Here is a 24,230-nt window from a genome sequence, read left to right as displayed (position 1 = left end):
TCGACTTTCCTCTCTTGTTTCTCCAACTCTAAACCTTCTAAACTTCAAAGGTTCCAACACCAAACACTTAGAATCATAAACCCCTCAACATACACTAGATTTCAACTCAAAAACACAACCGGAAACATGTCCCAAATCAACAAGAACTTCAACAACACAATCAACAACACCACCCAACAACTTCAACAACATAACCAATCTTTTCTCGAAAATAAAACAAGTTTGGTGTGTGGGGGAAAGGATCAACCCAACACTATGAACTCACATACCTAGTAGGGATCACCCCCGACGATATCCATGACGATCCTTGACGAAAATCCTTGTTTGATCTTCTCTTTCTCCTCTTCTTCTCCTCTTTACTCTCAAACCCTTACTTTCACTCTTTTAAAATGGGACAAACTGAGCTAAAAAATCAGTCCAACACTTAAATATAACCAAAAGAATTGATTAGGGAAAAGACCAAAATGCCCTTAAAATTTCCGGACGGATTTCCCTGCCAACTGCCCAACTTCCAACGGGCACAACTCACTCATACAAACTCAGAATCGAGGAAACTCGGCAGCGTTGAAAAGATCGTTCCACGATCTTCGCAAAAATAACTGGAAATACACCTAAATCATCCTGATCTAGGATTTATAACTGTTCAAAGTTGGCCAAAACTCATCCTTTTTCCATACTTAGCCAAATCTCCAGATTATGAATTTTTTTCAAAAATGACTATTGCCAATTTCAAGCTTCTTCATAGTTATTTCAAATTGTCGGATGTTACAATATGTTAATATATAAAATACTTGGCGAATATATATATAACTTAGTGAATATTTCAAATGGATACCTCTCAAATGGATACATCCATCTTGTTTGAACCGGACCTCCGAGGCGGGCCTCTTGTACAAGATGAATTGGAAGACGCTCCATCACATAAAAAAAAACACATGGAAATATCTTCTCCAACTTACTAGTAGTGACAAGAATATTTTCCTCCATCCTATCTAAACTACCTTCCAACAACTATCCAGAACACAAATCTTTAAAAAAAGACTTATCTCTATGATTGGTTTTCATATCCTTTCGGGTAGATGGCTAAAAGCGATAGGAATTAAAGTTTCCATGAACACATGACAATCATGACTTTTCATACCTATCAATTTTCCTTTATTCATATCTGCCCGCTTTCCTAAATTTGAAGCATAGCCCTCTGGCATCCTCAAATTTTTAACCCACTCAATAATTTCACGTTTCTCATCCAATGTGAATGAAAAGCTGACTTTGGGCTTAACTATTTTACCATTCTGTAATTCCTGCAGCCATAACCCTTTTCTCCTACAATATTCCTTTATGTCCATTCTAGCTTTTGGATTGTCTTTTGTCTTACCCTTAACATCCATCACTGTATTAAACAAATTGTCAAAGTAATTTTTTTCAATGTGCATCACATCTAGATTATGTCGTAGCAGATTGTCCTTCCAATACGGCAACTCCCAAAATATGCTTTGTTTGATCCAATTATGTTCAACACCATATCCAGGAAGTCTAGAAGGTGAAGCTTCTGTAACTTTAGGTAATTGAGAAATTCTCTCCCAAATTTGATGCCCTGTGAGTAATGGAGGTGGTGGGTCAGTTTCAACCTTATTTTTCCTAAATGCATTTTTCATCTTTCTAAACTCATGGTCCATTGGCAAGAACTGGCGATGACAATCAAACCATGTATTTTTTCTACCATGCTTTAAAGTGAATGCCTTACTATTTTCCATGCAATACGGACATGCTAGCTTTCCAGCTGTCATCCAACCAGACAACATCCTGTATGCAGGAAAATCATTAATAGTCCACATTAAAGAAGCACGCATGATAAAATTCTTCTTAGTTGATATATCAGAAGTCAAAACGCCTTCAAACCACAATTGTTTGAGCTCATCTATCAATGGTTGTAGATAGACATCAATCAAACTTTTTGGATTCCGGGGACCTGGAATAACACAACTTAGAAAGATGTAGGGACTGGTCATGCACATTTCAAGAGGAAGATTATACGGAGTAAGAAATACCGGCCAACATGAATAAGGCGAAGCATTATTAGAGAATGGTGTGAAGCAATCTGAACACAACCCCAATCTAACATTTCTTGGTTCACTAGCAAAATCAGGATATACATTATCAAAATGTTTCCATGCTTCACCATCAGATGGATGAGACAAGACACCCGGTGGCCTTCTATATTCACGATGCCATCTCATATGTGGGGCAGACCTCATCGATGCATACAACCTCTTTAACCTAGGAATGAGAGGTAGATAATTCATCGCCTGAACTGGGACCATCTTTCCAGCCAGAGTCCTCTTATAACGAGTATGTCCACAAAACTTACAATTTTCTAATTCACTATCAGTCTTGTAAAATAACATGCATCCATTAACACAACAATGAATTCTATCATACGTCAATCCTAACTTAGACACCAAACGCTTTGCTTGATAGAAGTTATTTGGTATGTTAAACTCCGAATTAACTAGTTCACCCAAAAGATCAACCATTAAGTCCATAGCAACATTAGGAACATTCTAATCTGATTTAATATTCATTAATCTAACCGCAACTGACAAGGCAGAATGTAGATTCCCTTCACATAGTGGACGACTAGACTCTTCTAATTGATCATAAAAGCGTCTTGCTTCTTCATTAGGAGCTTCATCAAAATATTGTTCCGGTTTCATCCCACCTTGAACCCCAAAAGCATCATTGATCATTTCATAAACCCTATCATGTTCAACTCTAACTTTTTCAACCCTAATTTGGCCATGTGATGCAACCATATTATATACATCAACAAGAATTGAATTATAAAATATACCATCCAATCCATCACTTTCTCCATGATCAATCCATACAAAATATCTAGGCTTAAATCCATTACGGTACAAATAAACCATAACTCTATCTGGTTTAAAAGAATTTAAGCACTTACATGCACTACAAGGACACCTAACCAATCCATTAATCTTCAAAATGTCAAGTGTCATTGTATGTTCAATAAAATTTCTAACACCGTCAATAAACTCAGGTTTCAAACCAGCACCATTTTCATAATGCATATTATACATCCACAAATGATGATCCATCTACAAAAATATAGATATTCAATTATATTATAAATAAAATTTAATAATAATTTTACTAGTAGTAGTCCTAAAACTAGTTTAGTATTGACAAAACCACATTATTTAATTTAACTTATTTAAACAACTTAACAACCTTTTAACTTGAACTAGTTTAGTTTTGACTTAATTCCAACAACTAAATCCATCAACAAAACTACATTTTTTAATTGAACTTATTTAAATTTAAAGCTAAGTGTCAACACTAGATGGACACAAATCGATCTTGCAAGAAAATCAATTTTGTCATCAATAGGATCAACTAGTGTTGGTACTCATGCTTAACAAATATATTATTTCTAAATTTAAAGCTAAGTGTCAACACTAGATGGACACAAATCGATCTTGCAAGAAAATCAATTTTGTCATCAATAGGATCAACTAGTGTTGGTACTCATGCTTAACAAATATATTATTTCTAAATTTAAAGCTAAGTGTCAACACTAGATGGACACAAATCGATCTTGCAAGAAAATCAATTTTGTCATCAATAGGATCAACTAGTGTTGGTACTTATGCTTAACAAACAATCGATGGACACAAAAATATTATCATAAAATTAAAGCTAAATATCAATACTAGATGGACACAAACACATTATTCAAAACAATTGTACTTGAACTTTAGAAATTTAGAAGCACCAACCTTATCTCCTACTTTGATGAAAGAAGCAATATAGTCTTGTATCAACTTTTTTAGATGTTGAGCTTTCTCAGTTGCCTAGCACGAAAAGTTCTAAAATTAGTTAAATTTCAAGTTCAAGTTCTAATTTCAAGTTCAAGTTCTAATTCTAAGTTCAAGTTCAAGTTCAAGTTCTAAGTTCAAGTTCTAATTCTAAGTTCAAGTTCAAGTTCAAGTTCTAAGTTAAAGTTCAAATTCTAATTTCAAGTTCAAGTTCTAAGTTCAAGTTCTAATTTCAAGTTCAAAGTTCAAGTTCAAATTCTTCGTTCAAGTTCTAAGTTCAAGTTCAAGTTCAAGTTCTAAGTTAAACTTCAAATTATAAGTTCAAGTTCAAGTTCAAGCTCAAGTTCATGTTCATGTTCAAATTCTAAGTTCAACTTCAATAATAATTCAAACTAGTCCTAAATTCAAAATTCAAACTAGTCTTAAAATCACAAATTCAAACTAGTCCTAAAATCCCAAAATCTAACTAGTGCTAAAATCCTAAATTCAAACAACTCCTTAAATACCCCAATTCAATCTAATCTTACAATTCCAAAATCAAACTAATTAACTCAAGAAATACCGAATTTCAAACAAATCCTAAGATACCCTAATTCAAACAAACCCCACCATTAAAATTTTCATTTCACAATCAACAAACACAAACTAACAATTAAATAATCCCTAATTCAAACTAACCATCAAAAACCCCTAAATCATTCACTTACTAATTAACAATCAATCAAACTAACAATCACTAAAAAAACTAATTCAATACACTAATTAACAAATTCAATACTAAAATTTCAAGTTCTAAGTTCAAGTTCAATTTCTAAGTTCAAGTTCAAGTTCTAATTCTAAGTTCAAGTTCAAGTTCAAGTTCTAATTTCAACATCAAGTTCTAAGTTTAACTTCAAATTCTAAGTTCAAGTTCAAGTTCTAATTTCAAGTTCAAGTTCTAAGTTTAACTTCAAATTCTAAGTTCAAGTTCAAGTTCAAGTTCTAAGTTTAACTTCAAATTCTAAGTTCAAGTTCAAGTTCAAGTTCATGTTCAAATTCTAAGTTCAACTTCAATAATAATTCAACCTAGTCCTAAATTCAAAATTCAAACTAGTCTTGAAATCACAAATTCAAACTAGTCCTAAAATCACAAATTCAAACTAGTTCTAAAATCCTAAATTCAAACAACTCCTTAAATACCCTAATTCAATCTAATCTTACAATTCCAAAATCAAACTAATTAACTCAAGAAATACCGAATTTCAAACAAATCCTAAGATACCCTAATTCAAACAAACCCCAACATTAAATTTTTCATTTCACAATCAACAAACACAAACTAACAATCAAATAATCCCTAATTCAAACTAACCATCAAAAACGCCTAAATCATTCACTTACTAACTAACAATCAATCAAACTAACAATCAATAAAAAAAACTAATTCAATACACTAATTAACAAATTCAATACTCAAATTGAAAGAAATTAAAAATAATATTATGAAACCCTAACCTTCAATTAAAGGAGAAGGGCAGTGGATCGAGGTCAGGGTCAATTGGCCGGAGATGTTGTTGCTCTCCTCGCCGGCTGCTGATGTTGATTGCTTGGATCTCGCTGGCCGGAGCAGTTGAGGGAGAGACAGAGCAGCAAACTTTCGCTGATTGGAGAGACGAAAGAGAGGCGGCGATTTGTCTCGCCGTTCTCGCCGGTGAGAAGAGACGGGAGGGAGCAAGGAGAGAAGAGATGAGAAGAGGAGGGCGACGGGAGGAGGCTGGGCTGCTTGAGAGAAAAGAATGAGTTTTCAAAATTAGAGGGTTTGGTCTTTTTTTAGGTCAAAAATAGGAAGGTTAGGTAGATTTAATTTGAGTCATTGGATTAGTTAAGATGAGCGGCTAGGATTTGATCTAGGATTCACTTAAAGGATGGACGGTTAAGATTTAAACTAATGTTTCAAGATTTGGACAAAAAGGGTTATAATTGCAATGAATGAATGGCTAAAATTGCAACTAAAATTGATATAAGAGGCTATAATTCAAAAACGAAATTGGATTGAGGTGGCTAGAATTGCAATGAATTGAATAAGGAAAAAGCTAAAATTGAAAGGAATTAGATTAGAATGGGCTAAAAATTAAATGATTTCGAGAAAAATTAAATAAATGCTATCCAATTAAAATACTACCAATATTATAACATTTTATATAATAAAAATCACTTAAATTTTAAAACATTTGACTAAAATAATTTTCCGAGTTTTACTTATAATTTTAAAAATATTTTAATAATATTTATGATAATTTTATAAAGCATGCAAACTAAAATATATAATTTTTAGACAAAATCGATTAAAAATTTAAACTCGGAATATTTTTAAAAAAACACATATTTAACCAAATAGCACTTCCGAAAGGGTTATAGGTCTGTCAAAATTGGGTGTCAACATACCGACATCGTGAAGTCGATATTATCTAAATAAAATAATTATTTAAATATACCAACCTCTTTAGGTCGGTATTTATTAATTTATTTTAATATAAACTCACCTTTTGAGGTTGATTTTATTAATTAAAATTACATATACATATGCATACATACATACATACATACATATATATATATATATAATTTAACTACACATCAACAAAATTTTAATTTAATAAATTTAATTTATCGATCAAGTTAATTTTATAAATTTAAATTATATACCTTCTATATATAATTTAACTACACATCAACAAAAGTTTAATTTAATAAATTTAATTTATCGATCAAGTTAATTTTATAAATTTAAATTATATACCTTCTAATTATATAAATGTAATTTTATTGATCAACAAAAGTTTATCAATATCAAATTTAATATATAAATCTCCTTAAATTGATCATCGATATTTCTTTAATTGATAATGTATTTTATATCTGAACCACTAGTAGATAATACTTGATTTGTTAAACTACTCGAGGAATATATATATAATTAATCAACGTATTTCATACGCTGATGAAGTATCCTTTACATGTCATCATAATTAGGAGGTGATCACTACACTTGACATCCATTCAAGATTGAACGTATATAATAATCCTATCTCGCATTTCATACTGGAATGGATTATATGTTAGCTCTTCACCTCTATTACATCATGACATGAGATATTAAGTTTATGATTAGACGACGGACTGATAGGATTTGTACATTACTCTATAAATATAAGTATAATTATCTCCTAATTCATATCAACGTAGTTTCATACTCTAAATATGGATTATAGATATTTTTTTATTTATTTCACGAATTCTAACATTTTATTTGTAAAAGTATACAAAATTGTTACACTTTTTGAACAATTAATCGTAGGTGTAAAATAAAATTTTAATATTATGCACAATAGCAAAATTATGATTAATATGAATATTTTAAACATACCGACCTCCGGATGTCGCTTTTATTAAAAGTAATTAGATATAATAAAATATACCGACCTCATGAGGTCGGTATCACATTAAATTTTTAAGATAAATAAAAAGTAATCATGTTAATTAAATAATATTGACATCGGGAGGTCGGTATTTTATATTAAATTATTTTTTAACTTATATAAAACCGTCATTCGGAGGACGATTTATTTAAAGTTAATTGAAAATATTAATTTATTACATACTATTTAATTTTACCGACATCTGGAAGTCGGTATTATAATTTTTTTTGTTTTTTATTTTACACAAAACCGTTCTCCGAAAGACGATTTAAATAAAATTAAATCAAAATATTTCTCAATTTTGTTTTTTATATGTAGAAATGGGGAAAATCGCGTCTGCTAGTGCAGATATTTTTAAAAAGCGACAGACAACATCTCTATGTCCGTCGGTTTTTTAAAAAAATGTTTGACCAACATTTTGACCAAAAAGCGACAGACTAAGAGACATTGTCCGTCGCTTTCTTAAAATATTTGACCAGATATTTTGACCAAGAAGCGACGGACATAAAGATATTGTCCGTCGCTAATTTAAAAAATAATTAAACAATTAAAATTAATAAAAAGCGACAGACGGCGTGACTTTTCTTAATTAATAAATAATTATTTTTAATAAAAAGCGACGGACTGCGCCATTTTCTATATAAAATAATTAATTAGCAAAAATCCGCGAAAAAAAGCGACGGACTAAGTGATGCCGTCCGTTGCTTTAAAAAAAAAAAATTTAAAAAATATTTTAATTAAAAAGCGACGGACTAAGAGACGCTGTCCGTTGCTTTTTAAAAATGTTTGACTAGATATTTTGACCAAAAAGCGACGGACTAAGAGATGCCGTCCGTCGCTTTTTTAAAAAATTAATTAATTAAATAAAATAAATTAAAACGACGAACAGCGTGATTATTGTTTAATTTATAAATAATTATTTTTAATAAAAAGCGACGGACGACGTCTCTTTATATATTAAATAAATTATTATTAATTATATATATATTTTGCACAAAAATCCATAAAAAAGCGACGGACTAAGAGATGCAGTGCATCACTTTTTGTAAAATAATTTTAAAAATAATTATTTTAATTAAAAAGCGACGGACGGCATCTTTTAGTCCTTCACTTTTTTGGAGCGACGCTGTCCGTCGCTTTTTCTTCCGTCGTTTTTTAGCAATTTTTTAGTAGTGGTTAAGCTAGCCAAGTGGTCACATACGTATGTGATAGTGATACCATCAAATTAAAGGATGGAAGCAAAGCATGTGACAATTTGAAGAAGACATCTTCCTAACACCTCATCACCGACCCTAACATCTCATTTGCACAATTTCTAAATTCCACAAAATTGTTGAAAAAGGTGAATAGACCATTTCTATTTTGTATTAATAGCAAACTAAAAACAAAATATGTTGGTGAAGGGAGTGTTTCTCCTTTAATAATTCTTATTCGAGCCAAATCAAAATTAGTTAGGACCTCATAGGTATTAAATATTCTATCAAAATAAAATTTTAAAAAGTCATATTAAGTAATATCAAATAATAGTGTATAATTATAAATTTATATCAAAATCTACAATCTAATTTGGTAAAAATGAAAGTCAATTTGATTTGGTTGATTTTATCGATTTTTAAAGAATTATTGATACTTTGGTACGGTACTTTTTTTATAATAAACCTTATATGATGTAAATTCAATTGAGTTGAAACCCTCGAAATAAATATCAGATATTAAACATATAGCAAAAAAGGTAAAAAGAGTGAATTTCATGTTGAAGTAATACCTACCAACCAATAGGAAGTTCAGACTTGTACCTTTTCCGTTTTGGGCTTCATTGACTAATTAAGTCCTTTTTTTCCTCCGAAAATTATCAAGTGGATGAGGTTGTTTTTTTCTTAATGAAAGGTTTCATTTTTTAGTTTAAGATATAAAATAATTTCTTAGTAGTTAGTATAGAGTACTTTCCTCAAACGAGTTTTAATTGACATGAATTAAAATTAATTCGATTTCAGTATGAATATAAACCCCAAATAAAAAGTCTTCTTTGATAATTAATGTAAGAATGTTCTAAGAAACATAGTGTCCGTGAAACACACTCAACCCAAGTCCATTTCCAAGTCGTCTTTCCTTTTTCCCATCATGTCTTACCCATTAAGAAAAATAAGGAAAATACAAATATAAGCTAGAATATAACATTATTGTTTCTTAATAACTAAGATTTTTTTAACTACGACAGGTTCAAAGTAATTCTTTAATTGGATATTAAATTGACTTTTTAAGTTATCAAAAGTTTAACACTTCCAATTTTTATTAAAAGTAATAAAAATTAATGGTATGCTATATTTGAGAATGGGTTCAAAATAATTATTTAACTATATATTGAATAATTGTGGTTTTTGATAAATATGTTTTTTAATTTGGTTTCAGTTTGTAAACATGGCCTTCAATTTTGGGTGTATACAAATAGACACTTGAACTTGTATAAAGTTAAACAAATAGATATATGTGCCATGTGTGGTGTCCTACGTGGCCAATTTGCTTCCTATAGCAAGGCGTTCTACATATGTCTATTGTTCAACTTTATACATGTTTAAGTGTCGCTTGTGCACATTCAAAGTTGGAGGACATAGATGTCAGGTGAGATCAAGTTGTTAAATGGCATGTTTATGTATTTTGCCATGCCTATTTAAGGGAAAAAGGACAAACATACCCCGAACTATCGTAAATGGTATGCAGATACCCTCCGTCATACTTTTGGGACATTGGTGCCCCTATCGTCTAAAAACTAGAACATGTATACTCTTTATACTAACAGACATACACGTGTCATAATCTTATCCACAAACCCGACATTTATTAAATATCGGATCGATGGATACAATTGCGCCACGTATACCTATTTAGTCTCCCGTTAGAGTGAAGGGCATATATGCTCTAGTTTTTTACGACAGGGGCACCAATGTCCCAAAAGTATGATATAGAGTACATGCATACCATTTACGATAGTTTGGAGATATATTTTTCTTTTTTCCCACTATTTAATAACGAAATGTGTCTATTAAGTTTGACGGAAACTATGAAAAAAACTAGCGATAACTCACATTTCAAGATATAACTTTTGTAATTTCTGCTATTTTTTTTTGTTTATTTCTTATGGTACAACTTTTTTGAAATGTAATTTTTGTTGTCTTTTCTATCTCTTTTTTAATGCCTCGTGCATTTTTTGTATTGCATTTCTTAAAATTTAATGAAATCTTCTTGGTGTTTATGATTAAAAATTTTCGCCCTTCGTCAAATATAACAAATATAAAATTACCAAATATTTGATGGGAACAAAAAAAATTTACTTCTGACAAATTTTAAAAACTATAATTTGATACATTTAATGGGATATTACGAAATCAAATTTAAAATAAATTTATATAAACAATCAAACAAAATATAAATCATATTTCTAACTTAATTCTGAAATAACTCGCATATTCCACTTACCATGCCACCTTAGTAGTTCAATGTATACACATAAGATACTTGAACCAACCCTCAACACAAGGGAACCGATCATTTTTGTCATTTTATCCATCTTTTACTTCGGCGTAAACGCTCTCTTTTTTCAATAGACCTTATATGGTGTAAATTCAATTAGTTGAGACTCTCAAATTAAATATCGAATATTGAATATATAACAACAAAATATAAAGAGAGAATTTCGTATTAAAGTGATACCATCCAATTATTGGAGTTGTATTATTTGAGTTTTGTTCATCAATTAATTAAGTTTTTTTTCTTCGGACAATTATTAAATAGATGGAATTGCTTGTCTCTTAATAAAAGGTTTCGTTTTTAACTCAAAGGTACAAAAGAATTCTTATTAGAGAGCACTTTCCGCATAAATTTTTTCAATACAAATTTAAATTAATCGAGCCTATAACCCTTCGGGGTGGCCTAGTGATTTGGGCTTGGGCTTGGGCTTGGGACTTTTATGTTGGAGGTCTCAAGTTCGAAATCCCTTGCCAGCGAAAGCAAGGAGTTTTACCTTCTGGGTCGAGCTCATCGCACCGGGCTTGTCTAGTGCGGGTTACCTCTCTTATGTGATTTGCGAGCTATTGCATAGGAGCAACGGTTTAACCATGTGCACACCCAAAGGATAGCAACTGTGGGTTTCCCTTTGTCATAAAAAAAATAAAAAAATAATCGAGCCTATAAAACATTCACTCAAACAGCTAGTCCACTTCCTAGTCGTCTTTCTTGTTCCCATAATGTCTTGCCCATCAAGAAAAAAATAAGGACCATAAAAAATACAAGGTTGAATACATAACATTATCTTGACCGTTGATTATGTGTTAGTCAACTCATATCAAAATCAAAGGTTCAAATTTTACCATAAAATTATCTCGGTTGACTCAAATTTATTGTTTCTTAATCACTAATTCAGAAGACTCTAGAAGCCCTATTAGAGATATGACTAAGAAAATATGGTATGTTACGTTTGAGGATAGATTTAAAATATTTTTTTAATTATAACTTGAATATTTTGATCCTTTAACTTATCAAAAGTTAATGTTTTTAATCTCCATTATATATTTATTAAATTGCGTCTGTTAAGTTTGATTGAAAAAATATATAAAAAGAAAACAGCGAGGACTTATATTTAGAGATATAACTTTTGTAGTTTTTGCCATTTTTTGTTTGTTTCTTAAGTGATTAGTATTGCATAATTTTTGTGTGTAGTTTTTGCTATTTTTTTTCTATATCGTTTTAATGTCTAATGCATCTTTCTAAATTGCACTTTTAAAAATTTGATGAAATTTTATTGTTGTTTATGGTTAAATCTTTTTTTCCTTCGTCAAATATAAGTCATTAAATATTTTATGAAATAAAAATATTAACTTCGGACAAATTATAAAGATTATAATTTAATACATTTAATAAAATATCACAAAATTAAGTTTAAAATAAATTTATCACAATATAAATCTAAATCTCAAACTTAATCGACATATCTTCCTACCTACCAAATGACTCTTAATTGTTCAATGTGTGTACACATAACGCTACTTGAGCCAACCCTCGACATAAAGGACCCTTTTTTGTCATTTTCTCCATGTTTTCCTCGAAATTTTGTTTGTTTTTTTTCTTTTTTTCCGCCTATATAAGCATGTCCAAGTCTTCATTTTTTTTCACTACAAAACCTTGTTATTACTATCCACCAAAAAAAAAAAACAAAGAGACTTAATAGGTCAATGGCAGGGGAGAATTGCCATGATGTGATCAAGCTACTTGGTTCTTCAGATCGTGACTTTCTTATTCGCAACAATGGTGACAAGGTATCAATTGTTCCATTAATTCTTTGTTTGTTTTTTTTTTGTTATAGTAGCTGATGTTGATAAATGATAAATTGGAGTATGTGGCTGTAGTTTCTTGTTATTCTTTTGGTTTAAATATTTGTATATCCGAGTAGAGTAGAGGGTTGGTTCGATGGAATTTTTTTTTAATTATATATATGGTAGATGTTAAATTATTTTTTTAACTTCTTCCTTATATTTAATTATTTCTTCATAATTTGATCCTTTAGGGAAAAGTTTGGCTCGATCGTGTGTTAGGTAGATACTGAAAATCAATTTTCTCAAAAGAAGTACAAACGATATGACTTACGACAGGAGAGGACCTAAGAAGGAAGCAAAAGAGAGATGTTGGTACAATATGGGGTTTCTCCCTCAGGGGATCAAAAGATGTTGTATTAAAGTTTCAATGGATTAATAACTAATTCGGCTTTGTGCGGTGTAGGTCTCATTTAATGGGCAAGCACTCACTAGTCACTATCTTAGTTTCTTCCATTCTCCGAGACCTCTGGTTAAGGTTAGATGTGATCGCATCTATTCCACCTAGCTTTGAAATTCAAGATTCATTGTTCCCTTTTGTCTAAGTAAGACTTGTGGACTTCTTAACTTATCTAAGAAATGTTCTTATAAGATTGATCTAGGCCTTGGACAGTTTTTTGAGAATGTCCTCGAAAAGTTGTAAAAAATTGGATGATTACTTCTTTTTTTTTGTGACCATGTTTTCCGGGCTAGTTTTCACGCATTTTGACTAATTCAACGGAATATTTGACATCTCCCACCAGCAACAACAGGTACCAGATAACTCTATCCACCAAGGCTAGGACAGATGGGAAGGATGATTACTTTTTAATACGAAGTTCTTCAAACTCAATTGTGTTTGTACTGGTTTGTTATTCAGAAAGACATGATTATGATTTATAACCCGTTACTTTGCAAATCTATCTGCATTATTTACTCCACCTATGCTTTGGAAATGTTTAGAACAATATCCACAAGTTTGTAACATTAAAAAGAGTAATTTTACTTTTAAAAGAAACAAGATGAAATGACTTATAAGGAGAACGTACGAACATGATAATAGGGATGCATTAAATATGTAATTAAAATAAAATATAACATAGATGGAATATTCAAGATTTAGCCAGAAATTGTGGAAGTAAGTTTGGTTGATCTTGGTTTCTTAATTTTTAAGTGGTTCGGATTTGGCTTGATTCGAAACCAAAAACATCATTTTGTTGTCTTTTTATTCCTTTGTGGATGTTTGATTCTGTTTTGATTGAAAAAATTGTTCTTTTAACCAAATAATTACTTAATTTTTTCAAGGGAACTGTGGTAAAAAGTTGTTAGGACCAAGCGGTCTGCTTTCACGGAAATAGCTTTTTGTATCATTTCAAATATGATAATATGTTTGTAGTTACAAGGTATTATACCGAGCATAAGAAAGTGAGGTGTATATGCATTGTTTACCGTGTGCCTGACTTTTTAGTTTTACTGGTATAGACAGACATGTTAGGAAAGGAATAAAATGAATTTTTGGAAATTATAGCTAGCTCTGATTAACAGATAATTTCATTTATGGCAAGTTTTTCACAAACGTTTAATTCTCAGGTTAAGCTTGATACTTTAAAGGAGAAAAAAATCGGTTTGTACTTTTCAGCATCATGGTGTGGTCCGTGCAAACATTTCACCCCGAATTTGGTAGAGGCGTACAATGGGCTCCTACCAAAAGGAGACTTTGAAATTGTTTTCCTTACTGCTGATAAGGATGATGAATCTTTTAAGGAGTACTTTTCTAAAATGCCTTGGCTCGCTGTCCCATTCTCTGATTCTGAAACACGTAAACGTCTGAATGAATTGTTTGCTGTTAGGGGAATACCCCACTTAGTGATTCTTGATGCTAGTGGGAAGGTAGTGACAAATAGCGGGGTTGAAATCATTGTTGAGCATGGGGTGGAGGGCTACCCTTTCACTCAAGAATGGCTAAGCGAACTTAAAGAGCAAGAAGAAACCGCTAAAAGAGAACAATCTTTGAAATCTATCTTGGAGTCACAGTCCAGAAACTATGTAATTGCAGCTGATGAGAGGAAGGTTGATTCAAGATGCTTTTTTTTCGATCCTGAATTTTTTTTTCTCTTGTTTATTCATTAAAGTTTCTCTCATTACTTTTTCGTTATGTCTTGATAATTATTAGGTACCTATTGCTGATCTTGAAGGCAAGATTATAGGCCTATATTTCTCAATGACTTCTTTTAAAGGACGTGAATCCTTTACTCGGAAGCTGATTGAGATGTATGACAAGTTGAAGGCTCAGGAGGGAAACTTTGAGATTGTCATGATTCCTCTTGACGATGAAGATGAAGATGAATCTTTTAAGAAAGAGTTTTCTAGAATGCCTTGGTTTTCACTTCCCTTAAAAGACAAGACCTGCGAGAAGCTGGCCAGGTACTTTGAGCTCTCTACCCTTCCTACCTTAGTCATCATTGGAACAGATGGGAAGACTCTTCATTCTAATGTTGCTGAAGCCGTCGAGGAGCATGGTATCCTGGCATATCCTTTTACCCCTGAGAAGTTTGCTGTACTTGAGCAGATACAGAAAGCTAAACTGGAAGAACAAACATTGGAGTCGATTTTGGTTACTGGAGATCATGATTTCGTCATTGGAACAGATGGTGAAAAGGTAGGACACAAACATCACATGTTTGGTTATATTTTGTTTTTGTTCAATCTTTCGTCATCAATCATGCTTTGATTACTATACCACGATTAACATGACTGTCCTTTCTGTTGATATTTTACTCTTATCCTTAACTTCAACTAGTAACCAAAATTTCTCTCTGTAGATCCTGGTGTCTGACCTCGTAGGGAAGAATATTCTGCTTTACTTCTCAGCACATTGGTGTCCCCCATGCCGTGCTTTTACACCACAGCTTAAAGAGGCATATGAGACGATAAAAGCCAAAAATGGTCCATTGGAAGTGATTTTCATATCTAGCGACCGAGATCAAGCCTCATTTGATGACTATTTTGCTACAATGCCATGGCTGGCTCTTCCCTTTGGTGATGAGAGGAAGACATATTTGAGCCGCCTATTCAAAGTTCGTGGCATACCAGCATTGGTTGCTGTAGGGCCATCAGGCAAGACTGTTACAACTGAAGCCAGAAGTTTGATCATGTGTCATGGTGCTAAGGCTTTTCCATTCACCGAGGAGCGTATGAAGGAGATTGAAGCAGAAACTGCAGAAATGGCAAAGGGGTGGCCTGAGAAAATTATGCACAAACTTCACGAGCATGAACTTCTGCTTTCTAAGCGTTCTGGTTACAATTGTGATGTATGCGATGAGGCGGGACAGATATGGTCATTCTATTGCGAAGAGTGTGACTTTGATATGCACCCAAAATGTGCTCTAGAAGAGAAAAAGGAAAGCAACATGGATATGGATACCGAGGAAGATCAAAAGGATCAAGGCAAAGAGGAACAGAAAGCAAATGAAGGATGGATTTGTGATGGTGAAGTTTGTTTCAAAGGTTAATTTGTTGTTATTTATTGGTGGCTATGAGGAATTTGCTATCAAATCTTTAGTTAAGAAGCATATTTGTGTGTTTTGAAATTGTTCTTTGTGAGACACTTCTATCCTAAAATCTTCTGTTGTCACTTTTATTTATGCAATACAAGTTTCATTAAACATTGGACCTGTGTTTGATCCAGATTATACTGTCTATCTCCAGGTAAATTGTCTCTATGAGTGAAGTTATTTGTGCAAAGAATATGACATTGATTTTCTGAATCAGATTTCAATATTTTCGTTTCTCAGTGTTATGATTATCTACTCCATCGGAGAGTGTTGGTTTCACTATGATAAGCTTTTAAATTTTTTAGAATTTCTGGTAAAGAATGCAATGGTTTTATCCTTATGGTATTCCAAATGTTATGGATGCTTGATTCTGGGAACCTTTGCTTGTTTCACTCTAAGATGTTGTTCTTGTGTTCGAATTTTTCTTGCAGTACTTCTTTTCATGGACGTTTCAGGAAAAAAACACTATTGATAATTGTTTCTGGAAAAAAACACTAGCTCATGGGGTCCTTCACGCCCAGGTTCGACTAGAGCATGAACCTGGAGCCCAAACGAGAATGGACCTGGCTCTGACATGTCAGGTAAAGATGATTGACATGAAAATGATGTTCACTTACCTGGACTGGAAAAGCTTATAAGAATTTGCATCAATTAGTTCTTTTACTTTTCTCCTTCAGATGATAAGCTACATATGTACATGAAATATTACTATATGATTAATTAATGAAAAAAATCGTTTTTATCAGTAACACACTCAAAAAAGATACAGAAATAAAGAGAATTTTAATTAAATTGTTTGGAGAAGCCGGCAGGCCAAAGACAAAGTAGCATATATGAGGAATCTTGGTCAGTGGAGGAATCAAGATGCCACTGTCCATTCTATTAATAATAATAATATTCCATTTCATTTGTCACTATTGTATAGTCTATTTGATTATATAATATTGTTGCAAATTGTAACAAAATGCCCTTCAAACTTTAGTCTAGGCAGCTAATACTTCTAATCCAATTTAATATGTATTTGTGACAGGGCCGGCCAGGTTGAAACTTCAGATGAAATTGACCGGCAAGTGCTCGTTGTCCCTAATAAGTTTCCTTTAATAGAGAATCAAGAATGAAACATGTTGAGTGTTGTACAGTTTTGAGAGAGATAGGAATCAGTAACTGATGGCTATGGCAATCGATCTAGAAAGCTCCTCGAATGATCTCACAGTTGTACTGTCTTCAAAGGAGAGAGACTTTCTAATATGTACAAACGGCGAACAGGTGTGTATACTGGCACTATCCCTTCAAATGTTTCTAAATTAACCTTTTCTAAGTTGTTATAACGAGGTTTGACTGTATATACTTCCTCTATAATCTTATCTAAGAACGAGAAAGATTGAGCAAAAACAAACTGGAACACTGATCTTATGCTTGTTTGTAGGTTACATTGGGCAGCATAACAGGAAAGCTTGTGGGGTTGTATTTCTCCGGTTCATGGTGTGGTCCATGTCGCCAGTTTACACCAAAGTTGGTGGAAGCTTATGAGAGTCTATATCCTAAAGGTAACTTTGAAATAGTGTTCATTTCATCTGATAAAGATGACGAATCATTTAATGAATACTTTGGGAAAATGCCGTGGCTTGCTGTTCCTTTTTCTGATGCTGAGGCTAGAAAGAACTTAAAGCAGTTGTTCAAAGTAAGGGCAATTCCACATCTTGTGATTCTTGATGGGACAGGCAAAGTTTTGAGCAACGATGTACGAGTATGCAAGCTGGAAAGCTAAGCAGCATAGGCTAGAAGGAAATCTGGAAGAAACTGAATAACTTACCTGGCTCAACTCAACCTGACTGACTCATTTCAATATAATGCAATTTAAAACAAGTGCAATATAAAGAAAAGCTGTTTAAAACCTGCTATAAACTCTGTGGGTATACAAAGATACAATAAACCTGAGATGTATATAGAAATACAAATGAACTGATGTATATAAAAATACAATACTTTCTGTGTATAAAAATACAGTAACTGTTGTGGGAGTTTCTCTAACCGACAACCATCACATAGAGTTGTAGTGATGATACAACGATCGACCTCACGCTGCCAGAGCATCCTATACCCGGTCAAAGGTATAAGACCTGAACTGTTTAATGGATCCACTAGTCTATCTGGAAAAGGATTCATCTAAAAAGTATGATCCTTTTCTACCCATGGTGGCTAACATGGTTCTATGGGGGCTGTGTGTTCCTTGAACGCTCCCCCAACTCGGTGCTCGATACTACTCCCAAAAATATACTGGATCTTATGTTTAAAAAACATATTTCTTCCTGCTGATTTGAGATAATTACTCAAAAACTTAGCTCAAAGGCTATCTTGGAAATCTCAGTTTCCTCTTTTGCTTCATTTAGAAAGCGATAACTCTTTTTCTGAAAAACTAACCCGAAGGCTCTTTGGAAATCTCAGTTTCCAAAGCTTGTTTAAATGTGAAAACATTTATAAACTTCTTTGGGAATACATAGTCCCCATATACTTCTTTGAAGAAAAGAACTTCAAACCTTAGCTTTACTTTTAAAACAACCTCTTTCTTTAGTTTGAGAAAATTACTCAATGCTTAGCCCAAAGGCTCTTTTGGAATCGATGTTCCCTTTCTTGCTCAAATGTGTAAAAACATTTATAAACTCTTAGGGAATACTTAGTTCCCTTATAACTTTTGATAAATGAACTCAACTTTATACTCTTGACTTAACTTGAAACTCGATACTCTTTGCTTGACTGGAAACTCTATACTCTTTGCTTGGCTGGAAACTTGAGCCTTAAAATGAAGTTAAAACATTTATTAAAAACTCTTGAAAAAAACTTTAGAGACTTGCTTGACTCCCTTCTTAACTTCTAAGCTTGGATCTAACTTCACTTGACTTCTAACTTCACTTGACTTGGAAACTAACTCTCCTTGAATTTGATTATGGATTCAAGGTGTTTGATCACATGGTATGGACGAGTTCTGGACGTTTAAACGTACCTTGGAGTGTTGGAAACAACTATGAAACATAGGTACAATACCTAGGAACATGTATGAAAAAGTGGGGAAGGAATGGGAAGACTTGGCGCACTTGGCGCTCTGAGAGGCGCGGAGCGCCAGATCAAAAACTTCAGAAGGGTCTGGTTGGGGCTCTGGTTGGGGCTCTGGTAGGGGCGACGCCCCAAGGGCTGGACCTCAGAGTCCCTTTTGGGGCGCGCTGGCTGGCGCGACGCCCCAGCCCTTTTCCCTGAAAACTTGACTTTTCTCCTTCATTTTTCCAACTCTAAACCTCCCTTACCTTCAATGGTTTCAACCCCAAACACTAAGGATCATAAAATCACTCAACATACTAGAGATTCAACTCAAAAACACAACCAAAACATGTCTCAAATCAACAAGAACTTCAACAACACAATCAACAACATCAACACCACCACCAACAACTTCAACAACACAACCAATCTTTTTCTCATAAATAAAACGAGTTTGGCGTGTGGGGGAAAGGACCAACCCCAACAATATGAACTCACATACCTTAATAGGGATCACCCCCGACGATATCCACGACGATCTTTGACGAAACCTTGCTTGATCTTCTCTTTCTCCTCTTCCTCTCCTCTTCTCTCAAAAGCCCTAATTCTCACTCACTCTTTTAAAATGAGTAAAACTGATCAAAATCAGTCTAACACACTAATATATATCCAAAAGAAAAGGCTAGGGAAAAGACCAAAATGCCCTTAAAATTTCCGGACGGATTCCCTGCCAACTGCCCAACTTCCAAAGGGCATAACTCGCTCATACGAACTCGGAATCGAGCAAACTCGGTGGCGTTGGAAAGATCATTCCACGAGCTTCGCAAAAATAACTATAAATACGCCTAAATCATCCTGAGATATGAGTTATGACTGCTCAAAGTTGGCCAAAAACTCACTTTTCCCCATACTTAGCCAAATTTCCAGATTTTTAACTTCTTTCCAAAAATGACTATTTCCAATTCCAAGCTACTTCATAGAAATTTCAAATTGCCGGATGTTACACAAACTATGTAAAATTTTAAAGGTTCGACAAAAGTTATTGGGTTCATCTGAACCAGTAACCAAAGATAACCAAAAACCGGTCTTCATAACGAACCTGTAACCAAAGATAACCAAAAACCGGTCTTCATAATGAACCTGTAACCAAAGATAACCAAAAACCAGTCTTCATAATTAACCTGTAACCAAAGATAAACCAAAAACCGGTCTTCATAATGAACCTGTAACCAAAGATAACCAAAACCCGGTCTTCATAATGAACCAGTAACCAAAGATAACCAAAAACCGGTCTTCTTTAACTTTATGAGGATAAAAAGTATAGTATGAAAATAAGAAAGAAAAAGGAAAGATCCAAATGATTGAGAACTTCAATTTCAATGTATTGTAAAGGAAGCATCTTATAAAGCAAAGAGAACACAAGACTACATCCAATTCATCAATTTCAATATATTGTAAAGGAAGCATCTTATAAAGCAAAGAAAACACAAGACTACATCCAATTCATCAAGATACATACCAGATACGCAAAGATCATATTTTCCACAATGATCATGAAAGGATAGCCTTGTCGACATTTTACCTCTTCGTGCAGCCAAGAATTAGGAACAATGTGACTAAATTCAGGATGACTCAATGCCAGGTAAAAATGTATTATAGTGAAGTGATAAAAACACATTTACCTCGAGACTACGGGCATTCAAGTGGAGATCAGATGTTCAAGAGCAGAAAAAGACTCAAAAACCTTAGCAATGTCACATTTCCTACCCACAGTATTAACCAATTTTCAAGAGATATTAGAAGTAAGTGTTTATTGAGTGATCCCGTAGCTCAACCAACATCATCCAATTGAGGGTGCTTGAACAAATGTTATTGTAACACTTTGTAACTTCGGAATAACTCAACCTGAACCATCAATAATTTCATATGTGAAGTGAGGTACCTATCCTAATTAAGGAAAATCGAGTTTGGGAGGAGTGAAAGTAACTTGACCGTAAGGAGAGGAATGAAAAGCCAGGATGGCTTGGTAAGCAAGCAATCCGTTATGTAGGAGCCAACTCCAAGTTCATGGCTGCCTCAAAGGCTATCATTCGTAGGACGAGAAGCTAACCTACGCCCGTACATTCCAACCTGCCTCCTTGGGACTTAGCTCTGAAGATGAATTTCCGATTAACCGATCAGTTAGGAGAACCGTTAGAGGTAGGAAAAGATGCCGATACCATTAAAGAATTCTCCGTTCCAACGCTTCAAACCATTCACCAATTGGAACTCCATATAAAAAGTTATAGTAAGTGTTTTACTAAAAGTCGAGCATTTAAAAATTGAACTAAGAGTTCAGGAAATAGGGGCAGCGCGATGCGGAGCAGTGAAATAGGCAGTGTGGTGAAGTGCCCATCACACTGAAAGTCCCAGCGATGGGCAGTGCGGCGCGGTGAATTGTAGAAGTGAAAAATGGTTCGAAAATATGAGTAATCTTACCAGCACAATCGATTGGCTATTTCACCTTGTTCCCTTAAACACATAAATTATCATTCGAATCTATATATTCCAATCACTTGATTCAGTAGCTTTGAAAGGATATTTTGTGAACGAATTCTAGAGATAGATTGTTGAACATCTAGGTTTGGGCGTGAGGTTTATTTTATAATCTTCTTCTCACGTATGTCAATTTTGAAAACCTTCTTTCGAAGTACGTTATTTTTCCACATATCTAGTCTCTTATTCAGTGGCAAAGCCACCTTATGCTAACCTGAATTCCTGATACATCAATTTCTATCATGTTTAGAAGAATAATTTGTGATTTGCACTATTTATGTATGCGCTGTTTTGTGACTTACATTTTATTCTAATATTTTTAATAATTTACACTCTAATCTTTTAAGTTCTTTGCAAAATCATAAAAAAAACTTTTAAAAAAAAAATTATTTTTACAATAATAAAATATGGAATTACATATAAAGAAAAATAGAAAGTAATTTAATTAAAAATAAAAGTAATATTAAATACAAGTCATTTACCGTGGTATTTTCCATTAAAATGAAGAATAATTCATCGTTTCTAGTTCTTTTTCATGTTTTAGTCTCAACATTAATCTCTCTCGTGGGACAATAATTTTTTGAAGATAAGTATCTTTCATTTTGGCCAAACAATTGTTTCCTTTGTTTAAATAGTGATAATGCTACTCCATCAATCCATTACACCTTTCCTTATTTTGATTTATGCAAGTTATTAAAAGCTAACTCAAATGTTGTGGGTTTCTCTTCTCTTTTTTTCTCTTTTTTGTTAGGTGGAAATTTTCGTATATAAGTTGATGAAATGTTTGTTTCAGTCTTTGTTTTATTGACTTTGTATGTATATTAACAAAGAAAGATCAGAACAATCAATTAAATTATTAATAGAAAGAAATTTAATTTTGTTTTCAAATCCTAACAAATATAATAACTTGTTATTTTTTTATATTTGATCTTTATAAATAATTGAAAAAGGAGATTTTATTTTATTTTTATGATTTTGCAAAAACTAAGGAGATTAGAGTGAAAATCATTCAAAATAATGTGATAAGGTACAAGTCACGAAAAAATCAGGAATGCAAATTGCAAATTATTCTATTTAGAAGGTAGTATTTAGGGGTGTACATGGTCGGGTTGGTTCTGGTTTTTCAAATATCAAACCAAACAATTTGTGTCGGATTTTTGAATTTATAAACCAAACCAAACCAATAAAACTCGGGTTTTTCAAACCTCAATTTTTTCGGATTTTTCAAATTTTCGGGTTTTTTCAGGTCTTTCCGGCAAAGTATTCATACAAACATATAATTTACTTGTATTTCAAATATTTCTTTAGTCCTACCAAAATACAACTATCTAAGGTGTTTCTTAAGAAAATAACACAAAATATGATATGATTAATGACACTAAAATATCCAACAAAAAAATAATAATGAAATCGCGTAAAACAAATATTGCAAATTAATAAGTAATAATGACAATGATCATAATTTAAAAGTACTAAATCATGCTAAAATAAGTTTAATAAGTATTAGTTACATGACTAAATATTAAAGGAAATTAAAATTAGATTATGTATTTTAATTGTCTAAACCTATGTAAAACTAAAGAATAAATATTCAATATTATGGTCATTCTTAGTGTTGAATTGATTTTCTTTTTGCATTAGTATTAATTTGATTTTGATTTAAGCTTTATTATAATTACCAACATCTATGGACTATAATCTTTATTGGACCATTAAAAATTCTAACTTTCAAATATGAAATAGTATATTAAAAGATAAAAAATATGAAAAAATATAAGAAATATTTAAAAATTATATCAAAGTAAATATTTTTGCGTATAAAATAAAATTTTAAAATTATATATATAATGTCGGGTTGGTTTGGTCTCGGGTTGGTTTTTTTTAGTTGAAACCAAACCAACCCAAATATAATCGGGTTTTTTTTTCACTACCAAACCAAGTCAAACCAAACCACTAGTCGGGTTTTTTTTCCGGTTTGAATCGATTTGCGGTTTGGTTCGATTTTCGGTTTGGTTTTGTACACCCCTAGTAGTATTGATGTGTCGATGCTTTGAGTCACTAAAGTCGGACTTATTCTATTCAATTTAGTGATGTTGAGCGGTAAATATCTCACTTGATAATAAAACGTTATCTAATTGCCAAAACAATAAATATTTAGAAAATTAGTAGCTTCAATATTATTATTTTTCCTTGTTACTACTAAAAAATTGTCAAAAAACGACGGCCAAAAGCGACAGACTGCGTCGCTTTTTTGGTCAAAATCGACGGAAAAGTGACACAGTCACTTCCGTCGCTTTTTAGCTCGACGCTTTTCAAAAAGCGACGGACAACGTTGTTTTTCAAATAGCGACGGACTGCGTCCCTTTTAGAGACGGACTGCGTCTCTTTTAGCGACGGACTGAGTCGCTTTTTTACTATTTTTTTAAAAAAAGCGACGGACTGCATCGCTTTATTTTAATTTTCAATTTT

General features: G+C 32.7%; 1 protein-coding gene across 1 annotated transcript; it reads left to right on the top strand.

Annotated features, from left to right (window-relative positions):
* The first annotated feature begins 12,496 nt into the window (after positions 1-12,496).
* On the top strand, positions 12,497-16,406 carry LOC125824787 (probable nucleoredoxin 1). Its single transcript, XM_049504135.1, has 4 exons — positions 12,497-12,606; positions 14,230-14,709; positions 14,813-15,298; positions 15,462-16,406. Exons 1-4 carry the CDS (start codon positions 12,523-12,525, stop codon positions 16,149-16,151), a joined length of 1,740 nt encoding a protein of 579 aa, XP_049360092.1. The 5' UTR covers positions 12,497-12,522; the 3' UTR covers positions 16,152-16,406.
* The last annotated feature ends 7,824 nt before the right edge of the window (positions 16,407-24,230 follow it).

This window comes from Solanum verrucosum, unplaced genomic scaffold, assembly GCF_900185275.1.
Source record: "Solanum verrucosum unplaced genomic scaffold, falcon-dt-bn FXZP01000200.1, whole genome shotgun sequence".
Taxonomy (NCBI): Eukaryota; Viridiplantae; Streptophyta; class Magnoliopsida; order Solanales; family Solanaceae; genus Solanum; species Solanum verrucosum.
The sequence above is the reverse complement of the archived record's forward strand: the minus strand, read 5'-3'. Positions and strand labels throughout refer to the sequence as shown.

Excerpts from the sequence above, each read along its gene's own strand:
- LOC125824787 (XM_049504135.1), top strand. The coding sequence starts at position 12,523 with ATGGCAGGGGAGAATTGCCATGATGTGATCAAGCTACTTGGTTCTTCA. Across the intron at positions 12,607-14,229 it reads TTCGCAACAATGGTGACAAG|GTTAAGCTTGATACTTTAAA; the intron begins GTATCAATTGTT and ends TTTAATTCTCAG. Across the intron at positions 15,299-15,461 it reads TTGGAACAGATGGTGAAAAG|ATCCTGGTGTCTGACCTCGT; the intron begins GTAGGACACAAA and ends TTCTCTCTGTAG.